The sequence below is a fragment of the Siphateles boraxobius genome, unplaced genomic scaffold, assembly GCF_051911475.1.
Source record: "Siphateles boraxobius isolate OS27281-9 unplaced genomic scaffold, OSU_SipBor_1 13, whole genome shotgun sequence".
Taxonomy (NCBI): domain Eukaryota; kingdom Metazoa; phylum Chordata; class Actinopteri; order Cypriniformes; family Leuciscidae; genus Siphateles; species Siphateles boraxobius.
Genome location: NW_027508733.1, coordinates 27154578 through 27176425, shown reverse-complemented (window position 1 = coordinate 27176425; position 21848 = coordinate 27154578). Strand labels below are relative to the sequence as shown.

The window sequence follows — 21848 nt, the reverse complement described above, 5'->3', positions numbered from 1 at the left end:
AACGGGTTCTCAGCTGTGCATCGAGTGTTTGGAAAAGAGCGGAGAAGTCAACTCAAGCCCAATGCTTGCGGAGGCCCGGGAAGTCGTGGCTGCCAACTCGGCGTCAGCCACAGACTGAACTATGATACCTGAAGATGGAAGTTCAGACGAGTAATTCAACTCAGAAGGCATAAGCCCACCCTCCGATGCAGTGATTGATAACTGATCTTCCTCATGAGCCCAGCTTAAGAAATTAAGCTCACCCGTGGATGAGCAGCCTAACTCATCCAGAATGATTAAAACATCACTCGTGGCCGTCTGAGAGAGAGAGAAATCGTCTGCACCCAGAAGGACACGGACTGAACGGCATCTTTAAAAAGAGGTGATCTGCCGTGCTGCTCTTTTAGAGGAATTCACTCTTTTATTAAGGAAATTGCCTCTTTCAGAATGCCGCTGATGCACCCACGGGAACTCCCTGTACTTATCTCTGCAAACGCTGAGAGAGACCGCTGATGTTTGATCTGGTTGCACATACCAATTCCATTGACCTTTTCTGAATACATCAGAGGTATTTGGGGCTCCCAAGAGTGACCCCTAGTATCTGTATTTCGACACAGCATCAGAAATGGAACTATCAGTATACATACAAGTTCACTTATGCACTAAAAAAGTGGGACAATTTGGTCCCACGTAGTATTGAAATAGTACACACAAGTATACTACTAGTATATTGATATTATTATACTTATACATAAAGTAAAAATATACTTGAACTTTAGTTATGTATACTGAATAAAATGTAATTATCCTTATTTATTTCTTTGAAGAATTTGGACAGTTAGTGTGCTACTAACATTCATGTTTATCTTTTCATATTCATTTCTTCAGGGCAAAGTGATACCTTTTTACCTGACAGAATACAACTGGATACGACACAGGCTGAGATTTCCAAAGATAACATTGACCTTCAAATGAATGTCGTGTTCAGTGAAGGTCTACTTTCCCCCTTGTTGTATTTTGTAATTATTCCACATGAAATAATTGGTTGAAAGTGATATTTTAACTATAGTAACTTTGTCCCTATTTTTTGTAGATTTTGATAAAGATGTTGGGTTTGTCCTCTATGATAGTGATCAGTTCTTTCAGTCAAAAAGCTTGAACCTTCTCTGGATACCAAGAGAAGAGTAAAATCTGCCAACCTTCAAGAATATCTTGGATTTGACCACATTGAGTTTGAATTCACATATTGGGTGAGCAGCTAGTCCAACAACACAACACGCCTTGCTGTAGCTTATTAATAATCAAACTCTTAAAAATAAATGTTCCAAAAGGGGGTTTTATTTCCCTTAAAGAACCTTTCAGTGTATAGTTCTAAACCATTTTTTTCTTAGTGTGACATTGACGAAGGTCAGTAGAGGTATGGGGTTCATGAATTAATACATGGTTGAACTTTCAGGTCGATTCCACACTATCCCTCAACGACTTTGCTTGTGTGTTTTGGAGTTACACTAAAAATGACTGGAGCACAGAAGGCTGCAACAAAACAATGAACACCTCAGGTCATGTAGTTTGCAGCTGTAAACCGAAAAATTTGAAATTTAAAAATGCAAACTTTGCCATTCTGATGGTAAGATAAATTTATAGGATGTAAATATCATTGATATTTGACTTAAATGGGTCAGTACACTCTAAAAAAATAAAGGTGGTTTTCAGAGCAATGCCATAGAAGATACATATTTGCTTCACCAAATAACCTTTAGCTGAACAATTCTTAAAATAACCATTTTTTTCTTATTGTAAAGAAATTTTTTAATAATCAGAAGAACCGTTCTCCACTATATAACTTTTTGTGCAATGGAAATGTTCCATGAAATGCCAATGAACCAAAGATGCCAATAAAGAACCTTTATTTTTAAGGGTGTAAAGTCTATGATGCTGTGAATTAAAGTCCATTGCAACTATAATTTTAGTGTCAATTTCTGCAGACATTTGATATCAACTATCAGTATTCTGAAGCCTTAAATTGGATCAGCATCACCGGCTGCACTCTGTCTGTACTGGGTCTGTCTGTCACAGCTGTGTACCAAATCATAACCAGGTAAAGGCTTATAGTTTACACTGACATAAACATAAATATTACACTGGCATAGCCACAGCTATTTGAGTGGTAAAACTTTTTATAACTTATATTCATGTACTTTGCCACAGGAAGTCAAGAGGAGGCGGTCCTACACTGCTAGTGGTGAACATCTGCATGAGCATGACGGTTTTCTACCTTCTCTTCATCTTCGGCATAAACAACCCTGTCCAACATCTCAGTGTGGCAAATGTGTCTGGTCAGAACATAGTTCCTGAGTCGGACCATCACAAGTACCTAGATGAGGGTCCCTGTACAGCATTTACAGCTCTCCTTCAGTACTTCCTGTTGGCCACATTCACTTGGAACACTCTGTACGGCATTAATGTGTTTCTTCTCTTCAAAAACAGAGTCTCTGGAACACCTCCATGCTTTCCAAAGGTCTCCCTGGCGATTGGATGGGGTAAGGGACATTGAACAAAACACTAATGTATTGTGTAGTTTGTGCTTGGTTTTCAGTATGGGTAAAAACCACAGGCATAATTTCCTATGGGGACAGGGGGATATCCCCGCCCCTTTTCAAAATCCTGTTTGTGCCCCCCCCCCACACCCCCACTTTCAAATTCGTTTGTTATATTATTTTAAAACGCAAGCCGTCATCGCCACGGAGGAGCAGGACCGAGCCTGTGTCAATGGAACATGTCCATGTCCAGGAACTTTGCTTGCACACTAAAAATAACTCACTGAACACGCTAATGAGCAGGTATAGCGGTTGGGGCACAGACATAGATGAAACGCCAGAAACAACAACAGGTGACTTTAATGTCATCATGGATGAAAAGAAAGAAAGGAGATCTGAGTTGGTTTGATTTACATTAATTAGCTCAGGTCAGGATAATCATATTTTCTGTCTACACCTGTTGATGTTAGCTCCACGTTGACTGAGCTAACTTTAACATACACTGCTGCTAGGTAATTTCAGACTGTTAATGTTAGCTAAACATGTAATGTAGAACATTCTGTGTAGCCTACTCAAAAAACATTCTGTAGGCCTACCATAAAAATGAGACCACTTTAAACCGCAACATTTTCTGTCAGCAACGAAGTAGTGCTGTCAATGTTAACGCATGCGATTCATTTTTGTCCAGCTTTAAAGCATTAAAATATTTAATGCAATTAACGCAGCATTCGTTCTATCTGTCATGCGTGACAAGAGAAAAGAGAACGCGCTCAGTGAATGTCCTCCTGACACACACAAGACGCACAGAAAGACACTTGCCAGGATCGAGTTCTCTTTCGCGCTTGAACTAACAATAACACACAAACATTTCAAATCAAATCAAATCAAATCAAATCCTTTTATTGTCACACAACCATATACACAAGTGCAACAGTGGGTGAAATTCTTAGGTGCAGTTCCGAGCAACATAGCAGTATGACACGATGTGACGAAAACAATTACAGCAAACATCAGATTTACATAGATTACACATCTAATGTGCGACACAATTACTCACAGTACCATATACACTAACAGAACAATAAATAATATACAATGTACAATATACAACAGTTTACAATATACAACAATATACAATATACAACAATTTACAATATACAACAGTATACAAAAATACAAAAAGAGGTAATTATACATAGAATAGATACTCGTAAGGTGCAAATATATATATATATATATATATATATATATATATATATATATTATGTAAATGCAGTAGGTTATGTTGTGCTGTGTTGACAGTTAGAATGTTTATGGTTATTGATCATGAGGGATCAAGAGTTTAGAAATCTAATTGCTTGTGGGAAGAAGCTGTCATGGAGTCGGCTGGTGTGTGTCCTGATGCTGCGGTACCGCCGGCCTGAGGGTAGCAGTGAGAGCAGCCCATGGCTCGGGTGGCTAGAGTCTCTGATGATCCTCCGAGCTTTCTTCACACACCGCCTGGCATAAATATCCTGGAGGGAGGGAAGCTCACCTCCGATGATACGGCTGGCAGTGCGCACCACCCTTCGCAAGGCTTTGCGGTTACGGCTGGTAGTATTGCCATACCAGGCAGTGATGCAGCCAGTCAGGATGCTCTCGACGGTGCTGGTGTAGAACTGTGTGAGGATGTGGCGGTTCATTCCAAACTTCCTCAGCCATCTCAGGAAGAAGAGGCGCTGATGAGCCTTCTTCACGACGGCCTCAGTGTGGACGGACCATGTGAGTTCCTCTGTGATGTGGACACCGAGGAACTTGAAGCTGCTGACTCTCTCCACCGGTGCTCCATTGATGGTGATGGGGCTGTGTTCTCTGTCGTTCTTCCTGAAGTCGACCACTAGCTCCTTGGTTTTGCTGATGTTGAGGGAGAGGTTGTTCCTCTGACACCAGTGCGTCAGAGTGAGCACCTCCTCTCTGTAGGCCGTTTCATCGTTGTCGGTGATCAGACCTACGACCGTAGTATCATCAGCAAACTTGATGATGGAATTAGAGCTGTGAGTTGCCACGCAGTCATATGTGTACAAGGAGTACAAGAGTGGGCTGAGAACACAGCCCTGTGGGGCTCCAGTGTTGAGGGTCAGTGATGAGGAGATGTTGCTGCCTATTCTAACCACCTGGCGTCTGTTTGACAGGAAGTCCAGGATCCAGCTGCACAGCAAGCTGTTTAAGCCCAGAGCCCGGAGTTTCACATCAAGCAAGGAGGGCCCTATGGTATTGAATGCTGAACTGTAGTCTACAAATAGCATTCTCACATATGTGTTCCTCTTTTCCAGGTGGGAGAGAGCAGTGTGTATTGTAGATGCAATAGCATCATCAGTGGAGCGGTTATTGCGGTATGCAAACTGCAGTGGGTCCAGTGAGGAAGGTAGAACAGAGCAGATGTAATCTCTGACTAGTCTCTCAAAGCATTTACTGATGATGGGGGTCAGAGCAACAGGGCGCCAGTCATTTAAGCAGGTGATGTTGGTTTGCTTCGGTACAGGTACGATGATGGACGTTTTGAAGCATGTGGGGACTACAGACAAGGAGAGGGACATTTATGCCAAAATGTCAGTTTTATCGAGTATCCCACAAGAACAGTCTTAAATTAGTTTAAAAAAAATCTTAAATGAAAGTAAAGAGTAGTGAGAGAATGAGACGCGTGAGATCCTGTCAGCAGCGACTGGTCTTAAAGTGACAGCAGCCACTAATTCTTTCTGTCAGTACAGTTAACCAAAGAACAAAGGGAACAGAGAAAATTACTCACTGCTCTTGACTAAAGAACGGATTAATAGATTAATCAAATAAAATTATATAAATTAATTAATCCTTCTGAATCATTAGCGCCACAGCAAAATAAATCCTTTTTTTTTAATGTCAAGAAAGCATTGCTTTCTGTTGAGTTTTCCTCACAAACTTTAATGAATCATTTCTCATCATTTACTCACCCTGGTGTTGTTCCAATGCCGTATGCCCTTCATTCTTTTTGTGACCACAAAAGGAGAATCAAAAACAAAATGTCCTGCTCATGCTTGTCCATACAATGGCATTGAATAGCAACCAGGATCAAGCTTTATGCAAAAAATATGCAAAAGCTTCACAGAATTATCCCATGCAACTCATGCCATATATTCCAAGTGTTCTGGGAGTATACTATAGGGTTTGAAAAAAAAAAAAAAAAACAACCAGAAACTTGCATAAAAATCGTGACCTTACCCGTTGGTCTTCTGTGCACTACTGGGCAATGTGCGAGTTTGAGACTTCCCAGATATATTTAACTCGGTTAAAAAAGCACACAGATCCCTTTTTGAGCTGAATTTTTAGGCATTTCATGTTGCTTTTATGTTTATCTTGATTACTCACAACTTGTGTGCTTTTTCTGGGCAAGACGGTGTGAACTGTGGCACTTAGAGAATGCACACATTGCGCAGCCGTGCAGAGAAGACTAACTGCCAAGGACAGGATTTTCATTAAAAAAAAATACATCAAACTTTTGTTTGGTTTGTTTGTTTTATATACCCCCAGTACACATGGAACAGAAGACACGTGTTGCATGGGATCATTCTGTGATACTTTTGATTATTTTGCTGGTCCCTATTCACTGCCATTATATGGATGAGTGCAAGCGGATTTTTTATGGTCCAAAGAAGAAAGAAGGGCATGTGGCATTAGCACAACACCAGGGTGAGTAAATGAAGACTTTTTTTGTCACTTTAGGGTGAACTATCCCTTTAAGGTTTGTTAAACATTAATCATTTAAAGTACTGCATGATTGTGTGTAGGGATGTCCCAATCCGATCCACAGCATCGGTATTGTGCCGATACTGGCCCAGAACGCTAGATCGGAGATTGGAGCGGAGCGGAGATAAAATATGATCCGATACCTATCCAACAATGCTAGAATATAGCATTTACCTTGCTGCGACATCCAATTAAGCGGCGCATATTGGGTGGTTTTGCAATCTATTTTTCGGGCAAAAAATTGGTTTGGCTGGGTCGATAAAAATTGGGCTGGTTTCGGATCAGTTTGGCGGGTTTTTGTAGCCGAAACACCGGCACTTCAGATCCTTCTTTCGGCGACCCTCTGTTCAGCAGGCAGTAACGTTAGTCTGTCTCACACACACACACACACACACACACACACACACACACACACACACACACACACACACACACACACACACACACACACACACGCGCACACACACACACACACACACACACACACACACACAGAGACACACACACACACACACACACACACATCTCTGGCTGACGTCCCCCCAAACTCACAACAGACACCCCATCCCACTACCTTCGGTGTACTATAAACATGGTTTTGCAATCTGTCTCCTCAGTTTATAAATCGTAGGCTGTAAACTGTATCCAACCAAGGCTTTGTGCAGAGTGTGGACTGTGGAGCAGGCACTACATGGCACGGAGCCCGGGCGCGAACACTTCCGTTTTTCTTTCAACAGTGGAAACAACTTAAAATACTCTATCATTTATATATTTATATATAACTTATGTCAATATTTATTTTTTTGCGCAGCTTTTAGTGTGCATACAGTTCAAACTAAAATATTGGTGTTCAACTTGCGTTTTAAAAATACAACAACCGTTAATTTTTCGTTTCACGGGTTAAAAAGGAAAAACAAATGGACGCAAAAGTACACGGTGTCAGGATTCCACCAGCTTCACTCACTCCTCCCACTCATTCACTCACTCCTCACTCTCATTCACTAGCCCCTGAATACTGATCACCATCACCTGCACATCCTCATCTCACCTCCCTTTATATTCAGCTCCCCTTCACACACTCTTTGTCTGGTCTCGTCTACACATGACCCACAGACTCTCCTGCTATACTTACCCGCTACTTACCTGCCTTCCGTTGGACATTATACAAGCCTATAATCAGGCTTCTGCCTTTCATCTGCATCCGTTCCTGGGACCCTTCGCCTGCATCTGCAAAAGAGACACTTGTTAATTCTTCAGCTAAGATACCATACAAAGTATCATCTGTCTTCATACTCACCATATCTTTGTCTGCTTCTGCAAAACCTGTGAAATAAACCTATTCACTTACCACCAGTCTGACTCCGGTTCCATCCGTGACACACGGATCAATGGGTAATTTTAAAGCTTGTTAATGATTAACTTTAAACCTGTTGGTAGCTTTAAGTAGCCTACTGAAGTAGTCTGCCTGGCTGTATTTTTTGTTGTTGTAGTGTTTGAATAAAGGGTGGTAGTCTTTCATAATCAACTGTTGTTGTGGACTAAATACTGTAGAAGTATTTGTTCTCCATTTGAGTGAGATGTTTTTAGGTTGCTAATTGAGCAAAGTGCTTCCATATATTTTATTAGGCCTATTATTTGTTCAAGAATAAAATAGAATAAAAGAAAAATATCTGATTAATATCGGTATCACAAATAGCCAAAGCTGCGGCATCGGTATCGGAAGTGACAAAGTGGTAGCGGGACATCCCTAATTGTGTGGTGTAAGGCGGGTGCCGAAAAGTCTGGGCCACCCCTGGTGGAAACAAAAGGCTCCTGAGAATTAACATTTGAACCCTCCCTTGCATAATGATATAACAGCAGAATCCGAGACGCAGCACACAGTGCAACTCACACCTCACACCTCACTTGAACAATCCCCCCCTTCTCCTGCTCACCTGAAACTCACTGAAAACCCATGAAATGTTAAATGTGTACAAAATAAGTAACTATGCATGTTTGGTATCATTTAAAGTATCTCAGTGCGCCTGGTAAAATGGTCTCATTCTCCCAACCATAATAGAAAGTTAAAAGAAGTTACAAAATATGAGAAGTAGTGTATCCCTCTAAGGTGTTCCCTCCCCCAGATCCTCCATTCTGATCTCACAGTTGTGAGCCCCTCACTAGGGGACCAAATCTAATTATAATGGCAGACACTACCATTTGGTAAGCAAATTGAATTATCTGGGTTTATAAGGAAAATGGGCAAAAGGTTCGAGGAGTCTGTAGGTTGACTGCCCACACAATCGCTGTGTGTAATTCTGATTGCCAGGTAATACTTTCTACAAATTCCTTAATTTCTGTTATGATATGATCAACTGATGATTTTATTCTCATGAATTGGATTTTGAATTATTGCTTCATTACCTGGTAAATAAATTGTAAACGTTTGATTTTACTCTGATTGACTCTTGAGTTTGTTCTCCCAAGGAGATTATCGGATTCGTATGCTCCCGCAATTCTGCGTCAGATTGGCGACGGCTAATACTTTGTCACTAGTTCAAGTGTACTTGCTTTGTAGAGACGGGGCATTCCGTTTAGGGGTAGCTAACGCGCTGCCTGATCAGCCTAAATTTGGGTACGTCTATTTTACCTCTGTCTTAATTTAATGTAACTTTAGATAAGTGTACGTGAGAGATCACGGGCTTGGCCAGTCTAAACTATTATGAGGAAAGTATCGTTGGTCGACTCATACCTATAATAGGGCCAAAACCTCTACTAAAGTATAACTATTAAATTAAGTTCAAGTGTATGCAATTCAAGGGGACTAAAATAAAAGTATCTCTGATTGTGTTTTGGGTGAATCCGACCGTCTGAGATATTAGTCAAAACCTCTGTTTAGTGACGAAACTGACGAGATTGTGATCGTGAGACCCGCAGTAGATGTGAGGACCTCTAAGCGGCATAGTTTCCTAATCTGAACGGGTAAAACATAATTAAAGAGTTTCAAAAGAATAATCAGACATTCGCTCACTTTTAATGATACCCAGATATCATTAAAACCCTTTTTCATTTATGGAGTCAGATGAAATAACGAGTCAATACATATGAGAAACGTGTGTTCCATTTAATCTTGTTGTGTTGCGTAAAAGGGAAGACAGTAACACGCAGAGACCTTCACCTGTATTATTGGAAACCCTCATTGGACCAATAAACAGGCTTACAAAGTGGTGACCTCGACGTGATCTCGAAACCAGACGAGCAACGTCTTTCTGGCGCGACATTCAACTTGAACTCTGCCCGGAACATGAGGTTTGAGCTCCTTCTCATCCATCTCCAGCTGCTGTGGTAAGTCAATCTAATTTGCCTTTTAGAAGCGTTGAGGGAGAGATTGTTTGCACTTCACATATAGACACATTTTTAGTACGGGTCGGAATACCCTCTGTTGAGACCGGAACCGAAAAATCCGGTGGGGAAGAATTAGACGGGAAACATGTCTTTTCAGGGAAAGAACAGCAGCAGCGTAGATGAGGAGATAATGGAGATTTTAGGCGTGCAATTGCAAAAGCTCCTTGTTCGATTAAGCGACAAGGGATTAAACTTAAAGTGGAACAACAACGAAATAATATCCTGGTATTCTGCCGAGGGTGCGAAACTAACATCCAAATCAAAATACAAGAAAATTCCGGCTGCTATTGTGTATTTGCTTCGTCGTAACGACCTCGAGACCATAACCGAGAAGGAACGAACGATAGCAAATATCCAAGAAATAGAAAGATTGCGATCTGACGAATTGCAAAAGTTAAGAAAACAAGTCGAAGCGTTCGCGTACGAGCAACAAGGGTGGGCTAGACAGCGCGAAGAAATGGCCACGAAAATTGATCAAAATCAAAGAAAACTTCAAACCGGCAGTAATTACATATCTGCTCTCGAAGATTGCTGTGATAAATCAGGGTTTCCAGTAGCCGCAGTTAAACAAGCAGCACTGGATGAAACCTCTGATCTAGAGACTATAAATGATAACATTAGTGACGATGATGATGACGCCGCATTAGGATACAGGCCACGGAGAGAACCTCGTAACCGAGCTCTCGTGAGCTTGTGGCCCGAAGAGCGAAACCTGCGAAGCCCAGTAAAGACTCGAACAAAATCGAATGACTTGCCAAAGAAATCAGTTAAAATGGCTGTGATTAAAACTATGACGAATGCGGATGATGAAATCACAAAAATCAGCCGCCCATTAACATGCGAAGAATGTTCTAGACATAAACAAGTCGTAGGAGTTATGCCGAGAAAAGGGCCGTTTCAACCCTACTGGGAAGCATTAATGTTACAGGCCACTGTTTACAAATTAGAAATTCGAGATGTATGGCAAATAGCTCTCCTCACTATCCCTGAGGAGCTTAGACCGAAACTCACCGCAGATATGAAATCTGGCAACATAATGAACCGAAACGTTCATGAAACCGACGAAATAATCTACGAGCGTCTTAAACAGGCACTGTTAGACATGAGGGGACCGACGCATGCAGACTGGAACAAAATATTAGAAATCAAACAAGCGAGTAATGAGTCGTTTGAAACATACGCTGAACGGTTATGGGTAACATACAGAGAACACTCAGGCATAGAGAATGTAGAGCGCAACCATGACGTGTTACTACAACTTGTTAAGAACAATGCTGGCATTCCAGTTCAAAAGGCTCTGTCAAATGGCGTCGACCCGGCCGAAAACACGTTCAGAGCAATAGTAGACTGGGGTACTAGGATAGAAAGCAGATGGAGATCAAAACCCCGTAGCGTTGCGTCCGCACAATGGTTAACAGAAGGGAACAGCCCAGGCAAATTTAACCAAAGATCTCCAAGCAAAATGCAATGCCACTATTGCCAAAAGTTTAACCATTTAATGAAAGATTGCCAAAAAAGAGAAAGAGATTTAAAAGAACAAGCAAAACTTTGCCAAAAAACGCCCTCTAGTGACGACTCGGACCTGTACAAACAATTCGCGAATTTCATCACAGAGTTTAAAAAACGAAAAAGTCAAAATGGCGACGCCCACAGCGCGAGCGGAACGACTGAAAAACATCATAACCAATAGGGGTACGTGGCCTCCATCGCCGTAGGGAGCATAATTAAGAGTGGAAACCGAATAAAAATAAGGGCTAATTTAGGAGGCCGGTTAGCTAACGTACTTATTGATTCTGGCGCATCTTGCTCCTGTACAGACATTCCCCTACCTTTAACCAACGAAACTATTCAGGTCACAGGCATCGGCGACACGTCAATGATTGCGACAAAAACAGAGCCAATTGAACTCGATTTAGGCGTGACCGTATTGAAAGAACCCCTCTGGTATTTACCTAATAACAGTGAAGGGACTGTGCTGGGAATGGACATTATGCGAAAGTATGGCTTTGTAATTCACTGCTTTGAAAAACAAATTGAATTGAAAACAGACAAAGCAGTAAAACAGTGCCCACCAAAAAACAGAACGAACATTATGTCCATATCCACCCCAGATCCCATTCAACAGATGGTAAACAAACATGATTGCATTTGGGCTACACATGAACATGACTGCGGTCTCATTGACTTTGTTGTGTGCATTGAGGGGGAGCCCCCTCCCCCACAAAAACAATACCGCATCAAACCAGAGGCCGAGTCGGCTGTTCATGAAATAGTACAACAACTTGAAATCAGAGGAATAGTCCGTCGATGTAGTTCAACCACGCAACTCTCCGTGTTTACCAGTACCAAAATCGAACGGTAAATGGCGTCTTTGCATTGATTATCAGCATCTCAACAAAGTTTTGCCCAAGGCTACACCTATAGTGGCAAATCCGTCGACATTATTATCACAGATTTCAACACAAGCGTCTTGGTTTACAGTGCTCGACGTAAAGAACGGTTTCTGGTCCATCCCAATCAAACGCGCTGATCAGTGGAAATTGGCCTTCACTGTGAATCAAATACAGTACACGTGGGAACGTATGCCACAAGGTCTCCATAACAGTCCTGCGATTTTTCACAGGGCATTAGAAGACGCGCTCAATCCACTGACAGGGACCGGAAACGTGATTCATTACGTTGACGATATACTTATCGCGACCGAGGGATCAATTGATGATCATTTGTTACTCGTTGATGAAGTATTGTTAACACTCGGCAAAGCTGGCTTCAAATTAAACAAAGAAAAAGCTCAAATCGCACAAAGCGAGGTCCAGTACCTGGGTTACACAATAACGCAAAGCCACCGAGCATTAACAGATGATAGGCGAAAATGCATTGCTGAACTTCCCCGACCACACACGCTGAACGCGTTGCAGAAAGTGCTAGGAACAGCAAACTACTTAAGAGACTTCATTCCAGACTTCGCAAACATCGTCACGCCATTATATTCTCTCTTAAAAGGAAAATCAAAGCCCTCTGACGTCCTTGAATGGTCAGAGGAACACGAAAAAGCCTTTACGAGTCTAAAAGAAAACTTATGCTGTGCTCCCGCGCTCGGTCTGCCGAACCCCAAAAAATCCTTTCACTTACAAGTGGATGTGAATGAAAACACACTAAGTGGCGTTTTAGCTCAAGACCATGGGGGAAAATTGCGTCCGATCGCCTATTACAGCCGAAAGAAATCCACGGTCGAACAGGGTTTCGACCCATGCACTCAGCACGTGCTGGCGGTTCACTGGATGTTGACAACAACTGAACCGGTTGTAGGTTTTCAACCTATCCTTGTGCATACAGTGCACACGCCAGTACAAATGCTGTTGCAGGGCCGAATAAAAGGTGTGTCGTCGCAAAGGTTAGCAAGATGGCTAGCAGACATACAGGCACGTGAAATCACAACTGTTAACGACCGAATATTACCTCATTTATTGGGAGATGTAGAGGGCCACCCACACACATGCCAAACCAAACCGGAAGCACAGAGCCCAGTTCATGATCAAGAACTTCCAAATCAGACACTGGTGTACATTGATGGTTCCCGATATTGGCATGATGGCAAATTCCACACAGGATGTGCGGTGTGGACTCCTCACTCTCCCAATTCCGGCACTAACCAATTGCTAATCAAACTATCCGAAAACACATCTGCGCAAGAAGCTGAACTTATTGCATTACTCGAAGCAATCAGATCACATCACGAGCCGCTGTGTGTATACACTGATAGTCGATACGCTTTTGGTGCAGTCCATGATTTTATGGCACAGTGGCAGTTGAGAAAATTCCTCACATCTGCCGGAACGCCGATAAAACATTTTAACATCATAACTTCGATTTGGCAGGAGATTAAAAAACGTGATTCCACACTCTCCGTCGTCAAAGTGCGCGCACACATTAACAAAAATCCAAATGAAAACGAACAAAACAACAACATCGCAGATCAATTAGCTAAATTAGCAGCACAAAAGGGAGATGAATGGAAGCCTGACAGACTGATTGTTCCTGCTGTGAGTGCGATTCAGACTGTTCCTATTGACTTGAAACAGTACCAACAAGAACTGTGGAGTTCTGATGGGGAGCTGACACCGCACCTGCAGCAGGACCAATTAGTCAAGGTCACTGAAGGCATGATTTTAAGAGACGACAAATACATCGTCCCAGAAGCCCTGCAGAAACCAGTGATAAAGTTGTACCACGATTATGCACATGTATCAGCCCCCAAAACACAACAGCTTATACAAAAGAACTTTTGGTGGCCACAGATGGCATCAGACATTCAAAGATGGTGTGACACATGCATCGTATGTGCTACCATTAATCAAGGTAGAACTGGCCGTACAAAACTGTGCAGACCAGAGCCACCCAAAGGACCTTGGGAGTCGCTCCAATTGGATTTTATAGGTCCACTACCCAGTGCCAAAGGGGGATATCGTTATTGCCTTGTGATAATTGACAAATTCTCCAAATGGGTCGAAGCGATTCCTACTCGCAATAACAATGCAAACACAGTGGTACGTGTGATAGCGAACCAAATCCTCCCACTCTGGGGAGCACCAATCCAAATTGAATCTGATCAGGGCACACACTTCACAGGTCAGATAATGAAACATATATGCCAGATGCTAAACATCAAACAAAGATTTCACGTTTCATACAGGCCGCAGAGCTCCGGGATGGTGGAACGCGTTAATCGCACCATAAAAGAAAGCATCTCGAAACAGGTTGCACAACACAAAAACCAATGGATTGATGCCCTACCCACGGTCCTAACAGTATTGCGGGCAACTCCTTCAAAAGCCACAGGTATCAGTCCATTTGAACTCATGACTGGGAGAGTCATGAAGCTGCCCGTCGACCCAGAAATTACCCCAGCAGACCTGGGGCCTCTCGTGATTGCAACTCAACAGTCTGTATTAAAGCAATTACGAGACAGACTGGAAGTGCTACATGCACATGCTGCTCTGAAACAACAGCAATCAGACTTAATAAATGATACACAATTCAACCCAAACTCTGAGGTAAAATTCTCAGAAGGAGACATGGTAATGATACGTGTTTTTGTGAAGCAAGGTGCATTCACACCCCGATGGCATGGGCCATATGAAATAAAAGCTGTATGCAACAGCTGTGTGGCCACAACCGTAAAAGGGAAACTGCGATGGTATCACATGTCTCAGTGCAAATCATTTAAAAGTTTGCAGAATAAATAACTAACTGTCACTGTCTTCTCTTCCTGCCTTCCAGGTCGACTGCAGCGATCCCATGGAGGCCGGATGAAAGGAAAGTGTCCGGGTCCACGTGCATCAGACTGGGCCAAAGGGTTTCACTCACACACAACCTGAAATGTGGGAGGTGGGTGTGGAAATTCTCCCAGGGGCCATCCACACCAAAAATCACAGTCGCACCTAAAGAGACAGCTACATGGCCTCCCGGTATAGTACCGGATCCAAATTGCACACCACAAATTTGCTGTAGTTCAGGTAGCACCCACCCACCTTCAGAAAACATTTCGGGATACACTCAAGCACCAAAATTCATGCACAATCTCACTGCCTGGTATCAACTTAAGATAGATACAGGCGACACAATAGGCAACATGCACACTCTACACGAAAACAACAACAATGGCATAGATCCAAAATTGTGCTATTATGTAAAAAATTTGGAACCTGCAACATATAGGTGCACACATACTGAAACACATAATGACACCCATATAAGATTCACAGAATTAATGTATAATCTCACATCGTACACACCTAACGAGCCAAAACCAAAAACTTTTGTGTGGACCAACCGGAAGGAAGGAACATATTGTGTCGGAAAATGTTCACATAGCATAGACAATTTCACCAATCCCCACAACTGTACATGGACTATTACTTATTGTTTTAATTTGACCACCTGTGGATACACTAAACCCAAAAAGTGTCCGGAATTGCACTCAATTCCACCTGGTGGACTGATTAGAGGAAACATCAACAAGACTTTATTACATGATGTAAATTTGATAATGACACATGTAACATACAACATTTCCAACATATTCTCTGCCTACACAAAACATTGTAATATTAATGATGAGTCATATGAATGGCTACAGTCACGAATCGATGATTTAATTTCTGATTACAAAGACAGACTTGCTGTCCAAATTCCACCTACTCGCTCAAAGCGAGACCTACTCAGCAGTATAGCCGGCTTGTTTGGATCAATTAATTCAGCAGCCAACACCTATAAAATAAGCAAACAATCCCAATTCTCCACATGGTTGACAGATCAGATGGCCACTGGTTTTCAACACATCACCAATAGCAATGATAACATTATCAAAGCAGTTCGTTCCGAGGCGCAGGCGCTTCTAACGATCAGCCACACATTGTTCAATCAGACCCGTACCATCGAACGTGACTTAGCCTGCAGATCATATGCACAAGATTTGTTCACTGCAACAAGACAGGAAATTTTAGACCTTCGTCTTCACAAGACCCCTAGACATGTTTTGAATGATTTAATTGAGGTTTTAGACTTGCATAGATGGTTCTCTTCAGAAAAAATGAAAAATATTAAGTATTCAGAACTGTTATCCACAGTTATGATGTATACAGGAAACGAATGTATTGGTTGTATTGGGTTTTTTGCCACTTTTCCTTTAATCCACCCAGATCAAGTTTATCCAAATTCCACTACTATTCGGTCCATTGGCGTGGTAGTTAAAGATCAGGTAATTAAATGGGATCACCTCACTGGATATATGACTTTGAAGGGTACTGAGACCTTATTTACCAGCCGCACTTGTTGTCATGAAACTCACAATTACGTTGTTTGTACATGTAACACCTTGCAGCCTTTCTCTTCCAATGATAGCAAACTCCTAAATGTTGAATCTTTGCATGGCCATTCAAATGCTGTTCAAGTGTCTCATACACAGTGGTGCGTCATCAGTGAGATGAATTCGTTCACATATGGAGGACTGACCTGTCCTGCTAATCACTCCTTTTGCTTGGAAGTGACAGAGGATTTTTCTATGGGTCAAATCGACATCCTCGGAAGGATGCCAAAGGACGCCGAGGTCTCCCCATGGTGGGACGACACCTTTTATGAACACGGAACACAAGCTTTGGTCGACACAATGGACTTGGTACAGAACGTCATCCTCCAAACAGAGTACCACCTCTCTCAAGCGCAAGTAGAGACAAACTTGGCGCGAAAGACTGCACAGATCCTGTCTAGCTCATCTACTCGATCGGCACAGACGGCATACACCTGGTGGGACTGGGTACTTCGAGGTTGTGCGGTTGGAAGCGCACTCATATTCTCCTTCACGCTACTCCAATGTTGTTACTTCAGACACCTCATCAGATCAGTCAAAGCATCCACCAACACGATCTTAACTCTCAGCCCCCTACAGCTGCCCACCTTACAAAGACTGAAGTGACACCGCAGGAAACCCTATGAGTGGCCCACGGTGCCAAATGGGGGAACTGTAAGGCGGGTGCCGAAAAGTCTGGGCCACCCCTGGTGGAAACAAAAGGCTCCTGAGAATTAACATTTGAACCCTCCCTTGCATAATGATATAACAGCAGAATCCGAGACGCAGCACACAGTGCAACTCACACCTCACACCTCACTTGAACAATCCCCCCCTTCTCCTGCTCACCTGAAACTCACTGAAAACCCATGAAATGTTAAATGTGTACAAAATAAGTAACTATGCATGTTTGGTATCATTTAAAGTATCTCAGTGCGCCTGGTAAAATGGTCTCATTCTCCCAACCATAATAGAAAGTTAAAAGAAGTTACAAAATATGAGAAGTAGTGTATCCCTCTAAGGTGTTCCCTCCCCCAGATCCTCCATTCTGATCTCACAGTTGTGAGCCCCTCACTAGGGGACCAAATCTAATTATAATGGCAGACACTACCATTTGGTAAGCAAATTGAATTATCTGGGTTTATAAGGAAAATGGGCAAAAGGTTCGAGGAGTCTGTAGGTTGACTGCCCACACAATCGCTGTGTGTAATTCTGATTGCCAGGTAATACTTTCTACAAATTCCTTAATTTCTGTTATGATATGATCAACTGATGATTTTATTCTCATGAATTGGATTTTGAATTATTGCTTCATTACCTGGTAAATAAATTGTAAACGTTTGATTTTACTCTGATTGACTCTTGAGTTTGTTCTCCCAAGGAGATTATCGGATTCGTATGCTCCCGCAATTCTGCGTCAGATTGGCGACGGCTAATACTTTGTCACTAGTTCAAGTGTACTTGCTTTGTAGAGACGGGGCATTCCGTTTAGGGGTAGCTAACGCGCTGCCTGACCAGCCTAAATTTGGGTACGTCTATTTTACCTCTGTCTTAATTTAATGTAACTTTAGATAAGTGTACGTGAGAGATCACGGGCTTGGCCAGTCTAAACTATTATGAGGAAAGTATCGTTGGTCGACTCATACCTATAATAGGGCCAAAACCTCTACTAAAGTATAACTATTAAATTAAGTTCAAGTGTATGCAATTCAAGGGGACTAAAATAAAAGTATCTCTGATTGTGTTTTGGGTGAATCCGACCGTCTGAGATATTAGTCAAAACCTCTGTTTAGTGACGAAACTGACGAGATTGTGATCGTGAGACCCGCAGTAGATGTGAGGACCTCTAAGCGGCATAGTTTCCTAATCTGAACGGGTAAAACATAATTAAAGAGTTTCAAAAGAATAATCAGACATTCGCTCACTTTTAATGATACCCAGATATCATTAAAACCCTTTTTCATTTATGGAGTCAGATGAAATAACGAGTCAATACATATGAGAAAAGTGTGTTCCATTTAATCTTGTTGTGTTGCGTAAAAGGGAAGACAGTAACACGCAGAGACCTTCACCTGTATTATTGGAAACCCTCATTGGACCAATAAACAGGCTTACAGTGGAATTGACCCTCTCACTTTGAAGTTTTCTTACCAGCATGAAGAAGCAATAACGGTGAGGGAAGTATCTCAGTTATTATTAGAGTAGTTCACTTTAAACACCCTCAAGCCATCCTAGGTGTATATGACTTTCTTCTTTACAATCTGAGTTATATTAATAAAGACCCTGACACTTCCATTTACATTTACAATTATTAATTTAGGAGACACTTTTATCCAAAGCGACTTACAAATGAGAACAATAGAAGCAGTTAATCTAACAGTAGACAACAATATGCAAGTGCTATGACCCCTCTGTTTAATCTAATGCAGTACATGTAAAAAAAAAATGAATACAAAATATAATAGAAGAGAAAATGTAGGTATTACTGGATCAAGTGCTGCCGAAAAAAATGCGTCTTCAACCGTTTCTTGAAAGTGGCTACGGACTCAGCATCTCTGGTTGAGTTAGGCAGATCATTCGACCAGCAGGGAATAGTCATGGTAAAGGTCAGAGAAAAAGATTTTGTGCCTCTTTGAGATGGTACCACAAGACGACATTCGCTTGCAGAGTGCATGTTTCTGGATGGCACATATATTCTGAAGTAATGAGTTTAGGTAAAAGTTCTGTAGGCAAACGTCACTGACATGAATTTAATGTGAGCGACAACTGGCAACCAGTGCAATTTTGTGTGGAGAGGAGTGACGTGTGCTCTCTTCGACTCATTAAAGACCACTCTGGATGCAGCATTCTGGATCAGTTGCAGAGGTTTGACGGAGCAAGCAGGAAGACCAGCCAGGAGAGCATTACAATAGTCCAGTCTGGATAGAACAAGCACTTGGACAAGGAGTTCTGTAGCATGCTCTGTTAGGAAGGGCCTGATCCTCCTAATGTTGTGCAAGGCAAATCTACATGACTGGGCAGTTCTACCAATGTGGTATATGAAGTTAAATTGATCATCAATTACAACCCCAAGGTTCCTGGCTGACCTTGATGAAGTAATGGATGACGAGCCTAGCTGAATGGTGAAGTTGTGATGAAGTGTCGGGTTGGCCGGAACACAAGTAGCTCTATCTTTGCAAGGTTTAGTTGAAGGTGGTGGTCCTTCATCCAGCCAGAAATGTCTGTCAGGAAGGCTGAGATGCCAGCAGTTACCGTTGGATCGTTAGACTGGAATGAGAGGTAGAGTTGTGTGTCATCGGCGTAGCAGTGATAAGAAAAGCCATGTTTCTGAATCGCAGATCCTAGTGATGTCATGTAGATGGAGAAGAGGAGTGGTCCAAACCCTCAGCCCTGAGGCCCTTAGGCACCCCAGTAGCTAGATGTTAGGTCTTAGACACCACACCCCTCCTCAATACCCTAAAGGACCTACATGAGAGGGTAGACTTGGACCATTGGAGTGCAGTTCCTGAGATGCCCTTCGTCTTTAGGATTGACAGGAGGATCTGGTGGTTAACCGTGATTAAGGCAGCAGACAGAGTGCGGATACAACTGAGGAATACATGGCTTGAAGTAGATTAGTGGGAATAGGATCAAGCGGACAGGTGGTAGGGCGATTGGAAAGGAGGAGTTTGGAGACTTCTGCCTCTGAAAGCAGAGAGAAGGAGGGTAGAATGTGTGCGTTAGCTGGTAAAATGTGTGTGTCAGTTTGTGGATTGGTAAATTGGCTGCTGATGGTGGTTGTTTTATCTATGAAGAATGTGTCAAAATCATCAGCTGTTAGGGTTGATGGAAGAGAAGGGGGAGGACGAGGAGGGTTGAGAAGAGAGGATAAGGTTTTGAAAAGCATGCGAGAGTCAGAAGAATTGTTAATTTTGTTGTAATAGTAAGTCATTTTAGCTGTAGAGATATTAGCAGAGAAGGAAGAGAGGAGGGATTGATAAAGACCAAGGAGTTACCAGTGTATGGTCAGTGGAGCAGTAGCACGTTGTAAATAAGGTCCAATTGGTTACCTGATTTGTGAGTAGCCGCTGTAGATACTCATTTGAGGTCGAATGAGGCAAGCAGAGTGTGGAAATCAGAAGCCTGAGGTTTTTTCTAGGTGGATGTTGAAGTATCCAAGAACTATGAGAGGAGTACCATCTTCAGTGAAGAATGAGACTTACAGATCAAGCTCCTCCAAGAAACTGCCAAGCTGACATGGGGGACGATATACAACTACAAAATGTATTTTAATAGGACTAGTGATAGTAATTGAATGTGATTAAAATTAGCCGTTGTCACATAGAGGTGGTAAAGGATACAATTTCTAGTCGTTTGAGATGAGCAGACCAGTACCTCCACCCCTTCCGCTCAGGCGAGGGGTGTGAGAAAGTGAAGTTAGTGGAGAGGGCAGCAGGTGTGGCAGTGACCTCTGGTCTGATCCAGGTCTCAGTCAGGGCCAATAGACTGAGACCTGAACGACTAGAAATAGATGTAATGAAATCAGCTTTGTTTACAGCAGACTGGCAGTTCCAGAGACCAATAGGAAAAGAGAATAAAGTACTAGAAGACACCGGAAAGGTACGCAGGTTTTAGGATTGTGCTGCCTCCGACAAGTGACATTTGATTTACGTATGTTAGTAATAGTAGGGATTTGAAAACACAGTGTAAAAGAGCTCACAAACAGAACAATCAGATGAAAAGTTGTGTAGAAGAGAAAGGAAACAACAATAAAATAAAGTAAACAACAAGAAATTAATACTCAAGTGGCTTGTCGGTGTCCTTGCCTGGTGAAGTCGCACAGGTCACGCGATGAGGGTTTCAGACGAGGGCGGCCGCGACCGCTGCCGCGGTGCACTAACCAATTATATACACGCCTAATACCTCGTAATTGAATACAGCAGGGCACACCCTACTACTTAGCCATGCAAAACTCAAAAGTCACGACAAACAAAGCGCAGTTTTACCAGGGTAAACACAGCAAACAAAACAAAGTTTCCTAGCAACGAAGAACCACGCTAAAATCTAATGAAAAAAGTAAACACTCACAGACTGATGTTCTATCCTGTTGTTCCACTGCTTCTTCTAACAAGTACTAGCAGATGGGTGGAATAAGTACTTGAACTGGCTTTGGCCACGCCCTACTACTTAGCCAAGTGAAACTCAAAAGTCACGACACACAAACAAACGCCAGGTCAGCACGCGTTTTACCAGGGTAAACACCGTAAACAAAACAAAGTTTCTTAGCGACGAAGAACCGTGCTAAAATCGAATGAGAAAAGTAAACACTCACAGACTTATGTTCTATCCTGTTGTTCCACTGC

General features: G+C 42.3%; 2 protein-coding genes across 2 annotated transcripts; both read left to right on the top strand.

Moving 5' to 3' along the window:
• The first annotated feature begins 1525 nt into the window (after positions 1-1525).
• Positions 1526-3589, top strand: LOC143735534 (adhesion G-protein coupled receptor G7-like). The gene is made up of 3 exons (XM_077225721.1): positions 1526-1606; positions 1965-2077; positions 2188-3589. The coding sequence occupies exons 1-3, from the start codon at positions 1526-1528 to the stop codon at positions 2531-2533; spliced, it is 540 nt and encodes a 179-aa protein (XP_077081836.1). The 3' UTR covers positions 2534-3589.
• A 5969-nt stretch (positions 3590-9558) lies between these two features.
• Positions 9559-17855, top strand: LOC143736198 (uncharacterized). The gene is made up of 2 exons (XM_077226854.1): positions 9559-9599; positions 14940-17855. Exons 1-2 carry the CDS (start codon positions 9559-9561, stop codon positions 17131-17133), a joined length of 2235 nt encoding a protein of 744 aa, XP_077082969.1. The 3' UTR covers positions 17134-17855.
• Positions 17856-21848: the final 3993 nt, after the last annotated feature.

Excerpts from the sequence above, each read along its gene's own strand:
- LOC143735534 (XM_077225721.1), top strand. The coding sequence starts at position 1,526 with ATGAACACCTCAGGTCATGTAGTTTGCAGCTGTAAACCGAAAAATTTG. Across the intron at positions 1,607-1,964 it reads CAAACTTTGCCATTCTGATG|ACATTTGATATCAACTATCA; the intron begins GTAAGATAAATT and ends CAATTTCTGCAG. Across the intron at positions 2,078-2,187 it reads GTGTACCAAATCATAACCAG|GAAGTCAAGAGGAGGCGGTC; the intron begins GTAAAGGCTTAT and ends ACTTTGCCACAG.
- LOC143736198 (XM_077226854.1), top strand. The coding sequence starts at position 9,559 with ATGAGGTTTGAGCTCCTTCTCATCCATCTCCAGCTGCTGTG. Across the intron at positions 9,600-14,939 it reads ATCCATCTCCAGCTGCTGTG|GTCGACTGCAGCGATCCCAT; the intron begins GTAAGTCAATCT and ends CCTGCCTTCCAG.